Source organism: Phoca vitulina, unplaced genomic scaffold, assembly GCF_004348235.1.
Source record: "Phoca vitulina isolate PV1807 unplaced genomic scaffold, GSC_HSeal_1.0 scaffold116, whole genome shotgun sequence".
Taxonomy (NCBI): domain Eukaryota; kingdom Metazoa; phylum Chordata; class Mammalia; order Carnivora; family Phocidae; genus Phoca; species Phoca vitulina.
The window spans coordinates 343766-357769 of NW_022589819.1; the positions used below are offsets into that span (position 1 = coordinate 343766).

Consider the following 14004-nt stretch of genomic DNA (forward strand, 5'->3'; position numbering starts at 1 on the left):
GTAAGCACTTGAGGACTACTGATGAGCGGCTCTGACTTCACTAGGAGATCTTCTATTTCTTTGATCCTTTGGTCTTGGCTTTAGATTGGGATTTTTTGAAAAAGAACCTGATTGATCTATGTGAGGCTGCTTTAGTGAAGCAGCTAAATCAGTTGACAGACACAGCAAGAAGAAGAATTAACATATGATTGAAGCCACACAGCAGCTCTTCACCAGGCACTGAATCACAGCATTTAACCGTCTGAAATATGGACTTTGAATCAACCTCACATCCCTCAGATGTAAAATTTAAAAAAATAAAATTTCACCACAGACAGTTGGCAGCATTACTTAAATATTTTGACTGAGCTCCTTTTTTTCAATTTGTTATAGAATAACTTTTGGAAACAAACTACACAAACTACACGATTATAAATATCATATAATTGGTAGGGTCTTGAAAACAGCTCCAAAGATTCCATTGATGGCTTTTGCTGTAAATTTCAGGAAAACAAATTTGGAGCTTTCTTTTTTTTTTTTTTTTTTTTTTAAGATTTTTTAATTTATTTATTTGAGAGAGAGAATGAGATAGAGAGAACGAGCATGAGGGGGGGAGGGTCAGAGGGAGAAGCAGACTCCCCGCTGAGCAGGGAGCCTGACGCAGGACTCGATCCCAGGACTCCAGGATCATGACCTGAGCAGAAGGCAGTCACCCAACCAACTGAGCCACCCAGGCGCCCTACCTTGACTTTTCTAAATGTTCATTCTTTTCTGTTAATAACTTGACCATTGTGTGTTACATGTATTTAACACAACTCTGTTTTTGCAGCTTTCAATTCCTTGCAAAATTCTCAATCTGATGTTGTATCCCCAGTGCCCAGAGCGGAGCTGGCATAGTGACGTCCAGTAAGTATTTTTCGACCAAGTTAATTTAGGAAGTAGGACTCTAGAAAAACTTCTCAAAACTTAAAATATAATAAACTCTTGCTTCCAAAAATAAAAAGTTGTTTTAAAATACATTTTTAGGGGCGCCTGTGTGGCTCAGTTGGTTAAGCGTCCGACTCTTGATTTCAGCTCAGGTCACAATCTCTGGGTCCTGGGATGGAGCCCCGCCTCGGGCTCTGCGCTCAGCGGGGAGTCTGCATGTCTCTCTCACTCTCTCCCCCTGCCCCTTTCCCTGCTCGTGCTCTCTCTCTAAAATAAATAAAAGTTCTTTTTTAAAGGGACTTGTCACGTGGAATACTAGGTTATATATTTGTGAACACTGTTCATGTGTCGGGGGCAGAAGCAAATGCTAGAACAGGTGAAAACATTCACAATACACGTAACAAACCAAAACATCAGTATCCAGAATATTAAAGAATCTTCCAACAAACCAACTAAAGAAAAAAAACAGAATCAACAGGAAAACGGATGAAAGATAGGTACAGATGATTTATATAGAAGGAAACCTGACTGGCCGAGAAACACGAACAGGCACGACCTCGGAATCAGGAGTAACAGAGGTACCATGTTTTTGCCCATCAGACTGACAGACACACACCGGTAACGTCCAGGGTCGGAAAGGGCGTGGGGAAATGAATGCCCTCACAGGCAGTTCACGGAGGTGTAAGGCCCTGACGCCGTTTTGGAGGCAACTTAATATAAGCATGCCCCTCCAATGGACCGGTTTCACTTCCCGGTAGTACACCAGAGAAATCCTTCCACTCACACTTGAGAAAGCATATACAGGAATGTGCGTTCCAGCCAGGTGTTCGAGAGAGAAAAATCAGGCAACAACCATTATTAAGGAAGTGACTCCATTATGGTATAGCCACATTATGCTACGGCACAATGAAAGAAAATGAAGTCAGTCTGTGTACAAGAACAAGGAAAGATCTCCCAAATAAACTGCTAAGTATAAGAAAAAAAGCTGTGGAGTAACATGTTTGGTGTGAGTCTCTTATGTTAAAGAATAGAAAAGAGAAAAACCCACCCAAAAAGAAAATTATAAATTTCTATGGATACACGCATTTGTAAGTAAACAGATAAAAAATCTGGAATGATACACATAAAAGTGGTAATAATGGCTAAACTTTGCGAGGGAATAGGTCTACAAAGACGTAGTCAAAGAGACTTAAAGCTTTAAATTTCTTACAAAAACATATTTACATATTTCTTGTTTAACTCAAAATAAAGTTATTTTTAGTAGAAAGACAGGGAGAGGAGAGTCTGCAAGCGAGGGGTGCTGGTTGCCTAAGGGAGGGCGCTCCTGATGGGATATGGGACTGATGGGGAGAGAAGCGGATCACCACCAGGGGGCACAGCTGAGGGCCCATATGGAAGAAGACAGGACAGAGGACTGTTCAGGAAGAGAAGGGAGGACTAGAGAGAGGAGGCAGAGAAGGCAGAGGGAACCGGTGGAAGGAGAGGACAGGAGCTTACCATCGGGTCAGCGAGTCCTGGATGGCATTGGTGAGTGCGTGGCCCAGGTGCAGGGAGCCTGTCACATTGGGGGGTGGGATGCACATCATGAAGATTCCCCGGGGATTTGGTGCGGACACACTGGAACGCTGATGGGGGAGGAAGGATGGGCACATGCTAAGGCCTCCCATCACCTCTCCCGGCCCCCTCCCAGGCAATGGGTCCCTCGGCCCTGCTGTCGCCCTCCCACATGTCCTCCAGGCCTGGGCAGCAGAGCCCACTCACTCCATACTCTGGCTTGAAGAAGCCCTGCTGCTCCCACCAAGGGTACCAGGCAGCTTCCACATACTGAGGGCTGTAGGAGTCGGGCATGGTGCCACTGACATCTGGGGGAGAGATGGGGAGGGTCAGTGCCTGAGGCTGGGAGCAGCTGGGACAATGGGCCAGCAGAGGCGCCGGGCCTCTGTGGCTCATATCATAGGACAGACAGGCATTGGGAAATCTGGGGGGCTGTGCAAATCCTCCAAAGCCAAGTGGTGGGAGCAAGGGCAGAGCAGGAAGGGGTAACACCAAGGAAAGCAGCAGCTGAGGAGGGTGGAAATGAAGGGTGGGGGTCCTTTCCCCCTTCTCGTACCTTTCTTTTCCCCAGCTGGGGTTGGGAGGTCGTAGGTAATGACCCCAGGATCCCGTTTCCCCCTCTTCTCTGGTTTTGGTTTCTTCTGCTTGGGAGGGAAAAGTTGTAGGCAGAGAGATCATCCACCCACCATGGTGCCAACCTTCCAGTTCGACCCTTAGCTTCTCACCTCTGCTGGGGGTGGTTGCTGCTGCTGGGTCTTTTGCTTCTGTTGGAATTTCTCTAGCTTCTCCCGTTTCTTTGCCTCTTTCTTGAGTTGAGTAGCCGTCTTTGGGGGTTCAGGGACCTCAGGGCCTAGAGAGAGGCACAGAAATGCCAACTTAGCCCACTGGGGACCCTCTCTGTTAACCATGCCATGATGCTTCAGATGGGCCATTCCAGCCGCCCCAGGGCTCCCCGTGCTGGTTTCCCACCTCACCCTCCCTCAGGCCCCTTCCCGAGTGACTCCGCCATTCCTAAGAGAAAAAAGGAAAGTGAGCTACAGAGAAGGCCCAGAGCAAGCCCTCCTCACCTGGCTGTTGAGAGAGGGGTCTGGCCCCCGAGTGCAGAACCACCTCTCCCAGCACCGCCCGGAATTCTGGCTGCTGGACACACGTGATGAACCAGCGCGTCACATTGCCCCAGACCCGGCGCGCAGAGGGCTCCAGGACCTGGGAGGGTGAAACGAAATGAAACACCCTTAGTCACCCTCTCGCGAGGTCTGAGGACAGCCGCCCTCGTTCTTCCCCAGGCCCCAGCGACTCACGTAACGGAAAGGCAGCAGCAAGGCTGTGACAGCCGCCAGGTCAGCCAGTGTGGGGGCCTCCCCGGCCAGGTAGGTGTGCAGCCGAAGCCACTCTTCCAAGGGGCTCAGGGCCCGACCCAGGGCCCCCAGGGCAGCCTAGCAGGACAGGGAAGGGCTATGAGACAAGGTTTGGCCCGCCTCAATCCCCGCCCCTATCCCCACCCAATCCATGTGGCCCCCTTCTGCTCCCACAAATCACCACCTGAGGCCAAAGAGTCGTCACAAAAGTATTCCCATTTGTTCAATAAATTCCTGCTGAACGCTTACTATGTGCCAGATGCAATATATTAAACATCAGAAGTTAAAGATTGCATAAGACAACCCAGTAATTGCTTCAAGAAGTATTTATTTATTAAGCACCTACTATAGGTCGGGCACTTCTCTATAAAGAATGTGGAGACAAGCACAGACCCTGACTGGTGGAGACAGTAAACGTGCAAATACAGAATGCATTACCCTATTTTTCTCCGTTAAGTGTTATGAAGAAAAATAAATCAGGCTGAGGGGGACAAGGCATTCCAGAAAGGGGACCTCTATGGTAGACAGAGTAAGCAGGAAATTGAAGGAGCAAGCCAGGGTCACATATTCATCTCATTCACTCATTCATTCATTGAAGAAATACTAAGGATCCACCATGTGCTCAAAACTCTGGAAGGAGGTGGTCTGCTTTGGACTCACAGCCTCAGTCTGGTCTAGTTCTCTCTCCTCTCCCTTCCTTCCCCTCCTCATTTGCCTTCTCCATCTCCCCGAGCACAGCTACCTCTCCCACCCCACTTGCCTCTCTTCTCTCCAGTCTTTTCCTATGTTTCTCAGTAACCACCTTCATCAGCTTCAGACTCCTCAAACTTCTACTCCCAGACTTTAAAACACCTGGCACCAGACTATACTCTGCACACCTCTTTTCATCTTCTCAAAAGTGTTCCTCAACATGGAAATTTCCATTCTCAAAGATGGGAAGACCAAGACTCAGTTTAAGAAACCTGCCCACGGTTATCATACCAGGTGGCAATCTGGGACGTGATCAGTGTTTCTCCACCTCTGACACGCTGTCTTCCAGTCTCATTACCCATTCTACTCTTTCTTCTAAATTCCCCCCTCTTCCTTCTTCCCTTCTTCCCACTCACCTGGGGGTCCTGGGCAGAGCTCCGGAGTCCCAAGGCCGGCAGCGTTGCTCCACAGGCAGCTGGTATTAGCTCCGTGTCGGCATAACTGACCCACTGTTGGACCAGGACGGCGGCCCGGCTACCGCCAGGGCCCCCCAGGCCTGCCGGCCACAGCAGCTGGGCCACAGCGGTGGCCCCCCACACCCAGAGCCCACCGGGCCCCTGCTCCAGGGCGGGCAGGCGGGGTGGGGGAAAGGGAGTCCTGCTGGTCGGAGGCGGCTGGAGACAGATTCGGGGGGGGGCTCCTCCCCAGCCCGGCCCCTCCCCAGCCTCCCCATAGCGCGCCGCTATAAGGGCACGCAGGCTGGGGAAAGCGTCGGGGTGAGGGGAGACATACAGGATGGACATGGTTACGCAAGGGGTCCGAACGAGGTGGAAGAAAACCTAAGGAGCAAGAGAGACAGGGGATGACTGAAGGGAGAGCAGAGGCGTCCTACTGGGAGAACAGAGGGGACCCCGTGGGGACTCCTGTACCGCAGGCGTCTGGGACCCCCAGGGCTGGAGGTCTGACCCGGCCTTAACAGCCAAGGGCCCGGCTCTCGGAGTGGCAGTGCCGATGGGAGACTCCCCATGATCGCGCGTGCTCGGGGACTGCGGGAGGCTCGGGGCAGCCAGCCCCTCGGCGTCCGGGAGGACGCGGGCTCGGGCCGCAGGTACGTACTGGCGGGAGGTGGTCACGCCGAGCCGGACAGCCACCTCGCGGCCGGAGGCCGGCCGAAGGTGGACCGGCCTAGCGGCCGGAGCCGAGGAGTCGGCCGGGCGGGGACGGTGGGCGGTTCTCGAGGCGACCCCAGCTCCCTGCGACCGCCGCCGGGCCGTGGGCGCCCACGTGTTCCCCCCCCTTTGTGACAACGAGCGTTTCCGGGCCCGCGGGTCCTGGCGCGGGCGGCCGTGCTCCGCCTGCGCGGGCGGGGGCTGCCCTGCCCGACACCCGCCCGGGGCCGCGCCGCCCGCCGCCGGCCGCGCTCACGAGGGACGGCGCGGGGCGCGGGCACAGGAGCGGAGGACGCTCCCGGGACCGCGCTCCCATCAGGCGCCACCGCGGGCACCCCGCGCGGGTCCTCGGGCGGGCCGGGCGGGAGGGCGGCACCCAGCGGGCAGCCCGGGAAGCCGCGGGCCGGGCGCTGCCGGCCGAGGACCCCGGGGGCGCCCAGCCTGCTCCCGGAGCGTCGGTGCCTCCCGCAGAAGCAGGCGTCCCGCTGGACGGCCCGGAAGGTCCTTTAGTACCGAGCACTCATGCGGAGAGGAAACTCCTGTCCGCTGAAGGAGCCAGTTTGGTTCGTTCCCAATTCTAACGCTCCACAATAAAAATGATGCCACTCGTATTAATCCGTTATATTCAGCAAGCGTGTAGCGATTTGGCTGGGTTGAGGAGGCAGTCCGGCAGCATCAAATGCATTTTGGTGTCTCATTAACTGTCAGGTTAACAGGACAGAGATGGACAGGCGGCAAGTACTCCTTGTGGGTACAGTACGAGCAGACCGTAGGCAAGCCATACAGGTGGGGGCATGTTCAAGAAACATGGTGTAGCCCAGGTGAGGGATTATATGGTTCATACCAGGGAGAAGAGTGGCAGACAATGCTGGGAAGTTGGGCTGGACTCTTGGCTGGGGTCATAGAGTAGCAGGGCTTGGATGAATTCAACATTCCTTTCCCACCCTCCAGGCTCCTTCCCAAAACACATGCAGAACCAGAACTCAAATGTGTATCATAAGTTTATTCCCGATGCGGGACAGATTCCTTCCACCCCCAAAATGAATCACATGCTGCCCTGGAGAGATCTAGGAGATTCTCCCACCATATCCTGGGAAGGAGTGAGAAAGGCAGGTGCTGAGGACAAGGCAGGCTTTGCAGTTCCCCAGCCTACTTATCCTCCCCTCCTCAACAGAGGAGAGCTGTTCCCCACTATTATTCTCATCCACTCTTCCCTTAAAGGGAAAAAAAAAAAAAAAGACAAAAACCCCTCAAATACGGGAGGGAGGGGTCCTGGGCTGCGACTTGAGGTGAAAGGTCACCAACAGAAGAGGGACAGGGAGGGGAGGAGGGACCATCACTGTTTCTGCTGCAGGGCCTCCTTCCTTGCTGCGTCCTGTAGCAACTGTGTGTCCACCTCATCTGCCGGCAGCTGCACATAGCGGACCACTGAGCCCCGGATGAAGCAGTTCTTCACTGATAACTAGACCAAGAAAGACAAATAAGAAAACACCCTGAAAATTGTCCACTGTCTGGGGCGCCTGGGTGGCCTAGTCAGTTGGGCACCTGACTCTTGATTTTGGCTCAGATAGTGATCTCAGGGTGCTTCACTCTCGCGCGTGCTCTCTCTCTCAAATAAAATAAAATCTTTAAAAAAAGAGTGTCAGGTATCCACCCAGGAGCGTCCTGCTTTTGTTTCCTCTTCACCATCACCAACTCACCATGTGAGGATATTTCTCAGGGTCTGTAACACTGATGTCAGTTAGTTTGATGTTGAGGTACTAAGAAAAGAAGATGAACACCGTCATTAGCGCTAGAGACCAGATGCAAGTACCCAGCCCTGAAACTCTCCCCTCTCCTTCCCCGAGACCCCATTCTAGGCTCCCTCATATCTTACCTGATCCACAGAATGGAGGGTTCCACAGATGCTGTTGGGGGAAAAGGAGGAAAGAACCAAATCAGTTTACACCAAAATCAACAGAGAGATGACTTCAGAGCATGGATAAGAACATGGCTGGGAGAAGTCAAGGTTTGAGGGAGCCAGAAAAGGGAGAACCAAATGGGGCATTCCTAAGCCCAGGAACAAGAAAGACAATGCATTTATTGCAGTGTGTTATTTTAGACCTCACATCTTCTAAAACCAAGGCACTCTTAGCAGTTAGTATTAAACAACTGTTATAAACTAGGCCTGTGTTCCACATAGTATTTGCAATCTTTACAGCTACTTCACAAGGTAGCTATTACCAAACAGGGGCTCAGAGATTGTGTAATGTGCCCAAGTGTAGAAGAAACAGGGACTTGAGTTCACATCGGTCTGATCCCCAAACCATCAGCTATTTTCAAACATTTACTGGAACCCCATATGTAAAGTAGACAAAGTAGCTTAACATCGTTCTTGATGATGCAGGCACAGGGATGTCCTCTCCCTTCCTCAGTCCCTGGGCCCTCTGAAATGTTTCAGAACACCAGGGCTCCAAGTCATGCTACCTCTCTCCCAACTTCTTTACTTTCTGTCAATGGCCTCAACAGTCTCACAACCTCAAATCCTGAGCTGTACTTCACCATCCTCCATGACCCATGTACCCATCATTTGGCAACATTTTCCTAAGATCTCTATAATTCTTTCTAGTTTGACTTCTACAAGCCAAGGTCTAATTACACCTCAATCCTGGCCACCTTTACCCTAACCACCTACATGTCATCACCAGATTCTATGTTCCTTAGAACTGTGGTTCTCAAACACTGATGTGTGCTCAAAAGTTTTACAAGTCTGAGATAAAGAAACACAGGTTAGGGGCGCCTGGGTGGCTCAGTCGTTAAGCGTCTGCCTTCAGCTCAGGTCATGATCCCAGGGTCCTGGGATTGAGCCCCACATCGGGCTCCCTGCTCTGCGGGAGGCCTGCTTCTCCCTCTCCCACTCTCCCTGCTTGTGTTCCCTCTCTCACTGTGTCTCTCTCTGTCAAATAAATAAAATCTTTAAAAAAAAAAAGAAACACAGGTTAGTATAGCATTGTGTTGAGTGTGTATGTAGTATGCTAAAGGTTGTCAGTATTTTCTTCCCTAAGAATAACTCTTTAATTGCCCTTGCGATTTTTTTGTTATTAAAAAAATTTTAATGAAATGATTATAATGTGCAGTTGCTTAAGCATCAGACTCTTGAGGGCACCTGGGTGGCTCAGTAGGTTAAGTGTCTGCCTTCCACTCAGGTCACGATCCCAGGGTCCTGGGATCAAGCCCCGCGTCAGGCTCCCTGCTCAGTGGGAAGTCTGCTTCTCCCTCTCCCTTTGCCTCCTCCCCCCGTTCATGCTCTGTCTCTCTCTCAAATAAATAAAATCTTAAAAAAAAGAATTGTAAAGAAAACAAAATATTGGGGAAAAAAAGCGTCAGACTCTTGGTTTCAGCCACTTTCAGGTCTTCAGGTCGTGATCTCAGGGCCATGAGATCGAGCTCCACATCAGGCTCTGCGCTCAGCTTTCAGGTCTTGATCTCAGGGTCATGAGATTGAGCCCTGCATCAGGCTCCACGCTCAGTCTGCTTAAGGCCCTGGGGTGCCTGGGTTGCTCAGTTGGTTAAGTGCTGGACTCTTAATTTCTTGATTTTGGCTCAGGTCATGATCTCAGGATTGAGATCGAGCCCAGCATGGGGCTCACACTGAGCATGGAATCTGCTTTTCTCCCTCCTCTTCCCTCTGCCCCTCTAAAAAAAAGAAGACTCTCTCTCTCCCTCACTCTCTAAAATAAATCTTAAGAAAAAAAAAAAAAAAAGTCCTTATCTTGCCAAAAATAAAGCTGGTGGTTCTCTGTTGGACCCCAATTTTTGTTAAATTCTAAGTCTTTAAAATCCACTGCCTGAGAGACACACTTCCTCAGTGGTGGTTTCCCCACACCCCTTGGCTGCTGGGAAGACTCTGACAACACCCTATTACCATCTGCAGCGGTGAAGTGACTTTTGAAACTGCACAGGTGGTGTCATTTCATTCTGTCTCTTAATATCTGGCACAACAACGGTCTGACAAGAAGCATGAGAGAAAGTTCTTTTCCTATACCAGTGGACTACCTTTAAATCTTGTCCCTGTTTTAGGATATGGGGCTATAACATAAGTTATTCTTGCCATGTGGAAGACCCAGAAAGGAGAGAAGAGGAAAACCAAAAACAAATCATCTCATAGAATTGCCTAGGTGGTTCTGACTTCCATTCTTGTCTCGCTATATGGCCCCAATCTATATGCCATCAATACCATGTCAATGTTTCCCACGCTGAGAAATTATCTCACAAAAAAACGTGGGAGATACTATTGGGGGCAGGGGGGTACGGGGATACACTGATTCAAAGTTTCTAAAGAAGGGGCGCCTGGCTGGCTCAGTCTATTAAAACATGCAACTCTTGACCTCAGGGTTGTGGGTTTGAGCCCCACCTTGGGTATAGAGATTACTTAAAAATAAAATATTTTTTAAAAAGTTAGGTATTAAGAAGAACACTTGTGATGAGCACTGGGTGCTGACTGTAAGTGATGAGTCACTAAATTCTACACCTGAAACTAAATTACTCTTTATGTTAACTGGAATTTAAATTGAAAATTGAGAAAATTAAATAAATAAATAGAAGTTTCTAAAGGAGAGTCAGGTAATAAGTAACAATACTTTATTTTTTCTTTTTTTAAAGATTTTATTTATTTGACAGAGAGAGACACAGTGAGAGAGGAAACACAAGCAGGGGGAGTGGGAGAGGGAGAAGCAGGCTTCCCCGCGGAGCAGGAAGCCCGATGTGGGGCTCGATCCCAGCATCCTGGGATCATGACCTGAGCCGAAGGCAGACGCTTAACGACTGAGCCACCCAGGCGCCCCATGTAATAATACTTTAAATGTATACTTCATTTAAAGGATTTTTTTAAAGGACTTTTTTTCCTAAAGAAAGATGTGTACAAAGTTGCACACATAAGGATGTCCAGGGCAGCATCGTTTGTAAAAGCAAGAAACTGGAAACAGCCTAAATGTCCAACAGCAAAGTCTTGATTAAATTAGTTCCCACCAGCTAATAAAAATGCCATACAGACATTAAGAATATTAAAGATCGGGCGCCTGGGTGGCTCAGTCGGTTAAGCGTCTGCCTTCTGCTCAGGTCATGATCCCAGGATCCTGGGATCAAGCCCCACATCGGGCTCCCCGCTCAGCGGGAAGCCTGCTTCTCCCTCTCCCTCTGCCTGCCGCTCTGCCTACTTGTGCTCTCTATCTCGCTGTCAAATAAATAAATAAAATCTTAAAAAAAAAAAATGTTAAAGATCAACTTTATTGACATGGAAAATATCCACAACATACTGCCAAATGAAAAGCAGGTTTCACAGTTGCATAAAGAATATGACCCCAGGGGTGCCTGGGTGGCTCAGTCATTAAGCATCTGCCTTCTGCTCAGGTCATGATCCCAGGGTCCTGGGATCGAGCCCCACATCGGGCTCCCTGCTCTGTGGGAAGCCGGCTTCTCGCTCTCCCACTCCCCCTGCTTGTGTTCCCTCTCACTCTGTGTCTCTGTCAAATAAATAAAATCTTTAAAAAAAAAAAAAAGAATATGACCCCGTTTTTATCTTTTTTTCAAGTTTTTATTTAAATTCCAGTTAGTTAACATACAGTGAAATGTTCGCTTCAGGCGTAGAATTTAGTGATTCATCACTAACACAGAGTACCCAGGGTTCATCACAGCAAGTGTCGGTCCTTAATACCCATCAAATCCATGCCCCCACACCCACCTCCCCTCCAGCAATCCTGTTTGTTCTCATAGTTAAGAGTTTGTTTTCTGCGGGCGCCTGGGTGGCTCAGTTGGTTAAGTGTCTGCCTTTGGCTCAGGTCCTGATCCCGGGGTCCTGGGATTGAGCCCCACATCGGGCTCCCCGGTCAGGGGGAAGCCTGCTTCTCCCTCTCCCTCTGCTGCCGCTCCCCCTGCTTGTGCTCTCTCCCTCTCTCGTTCTGTCAAATAAATAAATAAATTCTTAAAAAAAAAAAGTTTGTTTTCTGGTTTGCCTCTATCTTTTCTTTCCCCATGTTCATCTGTTTTGTTTCTTAAATTCCACATACGAGTATGGTATTTGTCTTTCTCTGACCGATCGTTTTTAATTTATAAGGGAGAGTGCGCAAATGTGCGCACACCAGACAGAACTGGACTTCAGTTCTGGCTGTGTCATCTACTAGTTGTGTAGACTTGAGCAAGTTTCTTAACCTATCTATGCTTCAGTTTCCTCATGTTTAAGATAGCAGTAACAGTATGTGTCCTATAGAGTTCTTATGAGAATTAAATGAGTTAATAAATGTATTCAGAATAGTGCTTAATTGATAGGATGTTCCCAAATGTTAGCTATTTTTCTTTCATTCAGCACACACTTATTAAGCACCTACGATATACCAGGTCTATGGTAGACATTAGGTACACAAAGGTGAGCTTAAACATGGTCCTGGCCCTGTAGGAAGGACAGGCCGTAAACAATAAACATACTTTTATGAAATCACAATTTGAGAAGCACACACTAGGAAAAAAAGAGACTATATGACAGATACTACTTGGCGAGAAGGACCAGGAAAAAAGTCTCTCCAAGGATACAGCATTTATCCATGTCCTGGACGCTAATTAGGAGCTAATGACAGAAGGGGGTAGAGGCTGTAAAAGCAGTACAGACATACGGGACTGCACTGGTCTTTGGTTTATCCTTTACATTTTCTTTAACAAAATGGAGATTGTGCCACATCGACTATTCTGCAACAGCTCTCCGTATCAATACATCTTATTCCTCTATGACAGCTGTATATTATGGAAGTGCCACAACTTAATTAACCCATTCCCTATAGATGACTATTTGCTTCCAATTTTTGGGTATTGCAAATAAAACCACAAACACCTCTGTGATACACCTTTACTTGTGAAACTGATTCATACATTTCTATAATTGGGTCAAAGGAGTAAATAATCAGAAAAAACAAAACTATGTTCATTTTGTTAAAAAAAATTTATTGATGCCTCTGCCCTCTGACGGCTCTCTAGTACTTTAAGCTTAAGGCACAGGTCATTTATTTCTTTTGTATCTCTCCCACTTTGTCCAGCCCTCAAATAATACTTGTCAAAGAGGTTCCAGAACCCCGCATTTACCCACCCCCTACGGACTTGCTCGAACAGGTGCCTACCTCAGGTCATTCTTGAGTTCCACGACCACATCCTTGCCCACCAGGGACTTGAAAAAGGAATAGAAGAGCTATTGGGCGAGAGAGGAAAAACCATCACCTGGGACGGTACACGGTAGGAAGGAGTGTCCCTCCCTCTGCTAGTATTCCCAAATACTGGTATTGGGATCTCCACCACATCTCTGGCAGTTCTCAAAACTTTACGGGAAACAACACTCTGACAGGGATGACCGGCTGGAGCCCAAATACACTTCACTGAGCATGACTTAAAGCTCCAGAAAGACGCTCTGCCCGGCACCCCTCGGGCTCTCCGGGTCGGTCTCTCAATCGACCACCTCTCCTGGGCTCTTGCCCACCCCCGCAACCCCCCACTCCCAGTGGGCAGAATTGTAGAAAGCATCCCGATGTTCTCACCCTCCCAAAGCCTGGCCTCCGTCACAGAAATACTCCCTGAGGTCTAGCTCTTCCCTCCCCTCCTGTCCCCAACTCTCTCGCGCGTTTCTTTTGTTTTTTTCCCCGCATAAGGGAAAAAAAAAATCCCATTTGCTCCCAAGTGTGTCCCCCCAGAATGCGTGGCGTAGGAACTAAGAACAGAGGGCAAACCCCAGGGCCCAACTCCGGCCCTGAGGGTCAGAGCCTAGACGACCCCCCGACCCCCCCCCCCCTCCCGCGCGCCGTCTCCAACCGTCCGGCCCACCCGCGCTCCCCCAGGGCGCCCCCCTGTGACGTCACGGTACCTACCATGGTGCTCAAGCCGCGGGCTGCCGGCCGGACCGGGAAGGCGAAGGCAGGGAACCGCAGGCCTGAGGCCGGGCGGCAACCGGGAAGCGAGCCCGCGCGTGGGACGGGACGGAATCGCGCAGGCGCAGCGAGAAAAGCCGCGGAAGCTCTGAGTAATGACAGGCGCGCGCGGCGGACTCGCGGCTCCGGGAAAGCCGGCAGGGGAGAGCCGAGGGGGCGTTTAAGCCGGGAAAGGGGCGGGTCTTCCTGCCTTCCCACTTCCTCCCGGAGTGGCGGGCTTTCACCACGCAGGCGCGAGCCCGAGCTGTTACCGAGTTTTGAAGAGGCTCCTCGCCTCTTCGGGGTTTTTACTTCATAGTGCCGCCCACGGTGCTAACACCCTACAGACACTCTTTTGAAAACTGTCGAGGAACTTGGGAAAACTCCTGACTTGTGCACTTTTCTATA

At 49.9% G+C, this 14004-nt stretch overlaps 2 protein-coding genes across 4 annotated transcripts in view; both read right to left on the reverse strand.

Annotated features, from left to right (window-relative positions):
- The window catches only part of VARS1 (valyl-tRNA synthetase 1), a 14099-nt gene extending 8217 nt beyond the window's left edge, over positions 1 to 5882 (reverse strand). For all 3 annotated transcript variants that reach the window (XM_032398500.1, XM_032398502.1, XM_032398501.1), the window contains exons 1-8: positions 5625 to 5882; positions 4925 to 5347; positions 3762 to 3896; positions 3528 to 3666; positions 3186 to 3310; positions 3017 to 3101; positions 2668 to 2768; positions 2404 to 2531 (exon numbers count right to left, since the gene is read on the reverse strand). In XM_032398500.1, the coding sequence (XP_032254391.1) occupies positions 2404 to 2531; positions 2668 to 2768; positions 3017 to 3101; positions 3186 to 3310; positions 3528 to 3666; positions 3762 to 3896; positions 4925 to 5311 (1100 nt within the window). In that variant the 5' untranslated portion in view covers positions 5312 to 5347; positions 5625 to 5882. The remainder of the gene's footprint in view (positions 1 to 2403; positions 2532 to 2667; positions 2769 to 3016; positions 3102 to 3185; positions 3311 to 3527; positions 3667 to 3761; positions 3897 to 4924; positions 5348 to 5624) is intronic.
- A 778-nt stretch (positions 5883 to 6660) lies between these two features.
- Positions 6661 to 13757, reverse strand: LSM2 (LSM2 homolog, U6 small nuclear RNA and mRNA degradation associated). The gene is made up of 5 exons (XM_032398452.1): positions 13558 to 13757; positions 12820 to 12887; positions 7554 to 7584; positions 7378 to 7437; positions 6661 to 7139 (listed from the first exon to the last, which is right to left on the reverse strand). The coding sequence occupies exons 1-5, from the start codon at positions 13558 to 13560 to the stop codon at positions 7014 to 7016; spliced, it is 288 nt and encodes a 95-aa protein (XP_032254343.1). The 5' UTR covers positions 13561 to 13757; the 3' UTR covers positions 6661 to 7013.
- Positions 13758 to 14004: the final 247 nt, after the last annotated feature.

Excerpts from the sequence above, each read along its gene's own strand:
- LSM2 (XM_032398452.1), bottom strand. Across the intron at positions 7,585-12,819 it reads GAACTCAAGAATGACCTGAG|CATCTGTGGAACCCTCCATT; the intron begins GTAGGCACCTGT and ends TTCCCCCAACAG. Across the intron at positions 7,438-7,553 it reads CCCTCCATTCTGTGGATCAG|TACCTCAACATCAAACTAAC; the intron begins GTAAGATATGAG and ends TTCTTTTCTTAG.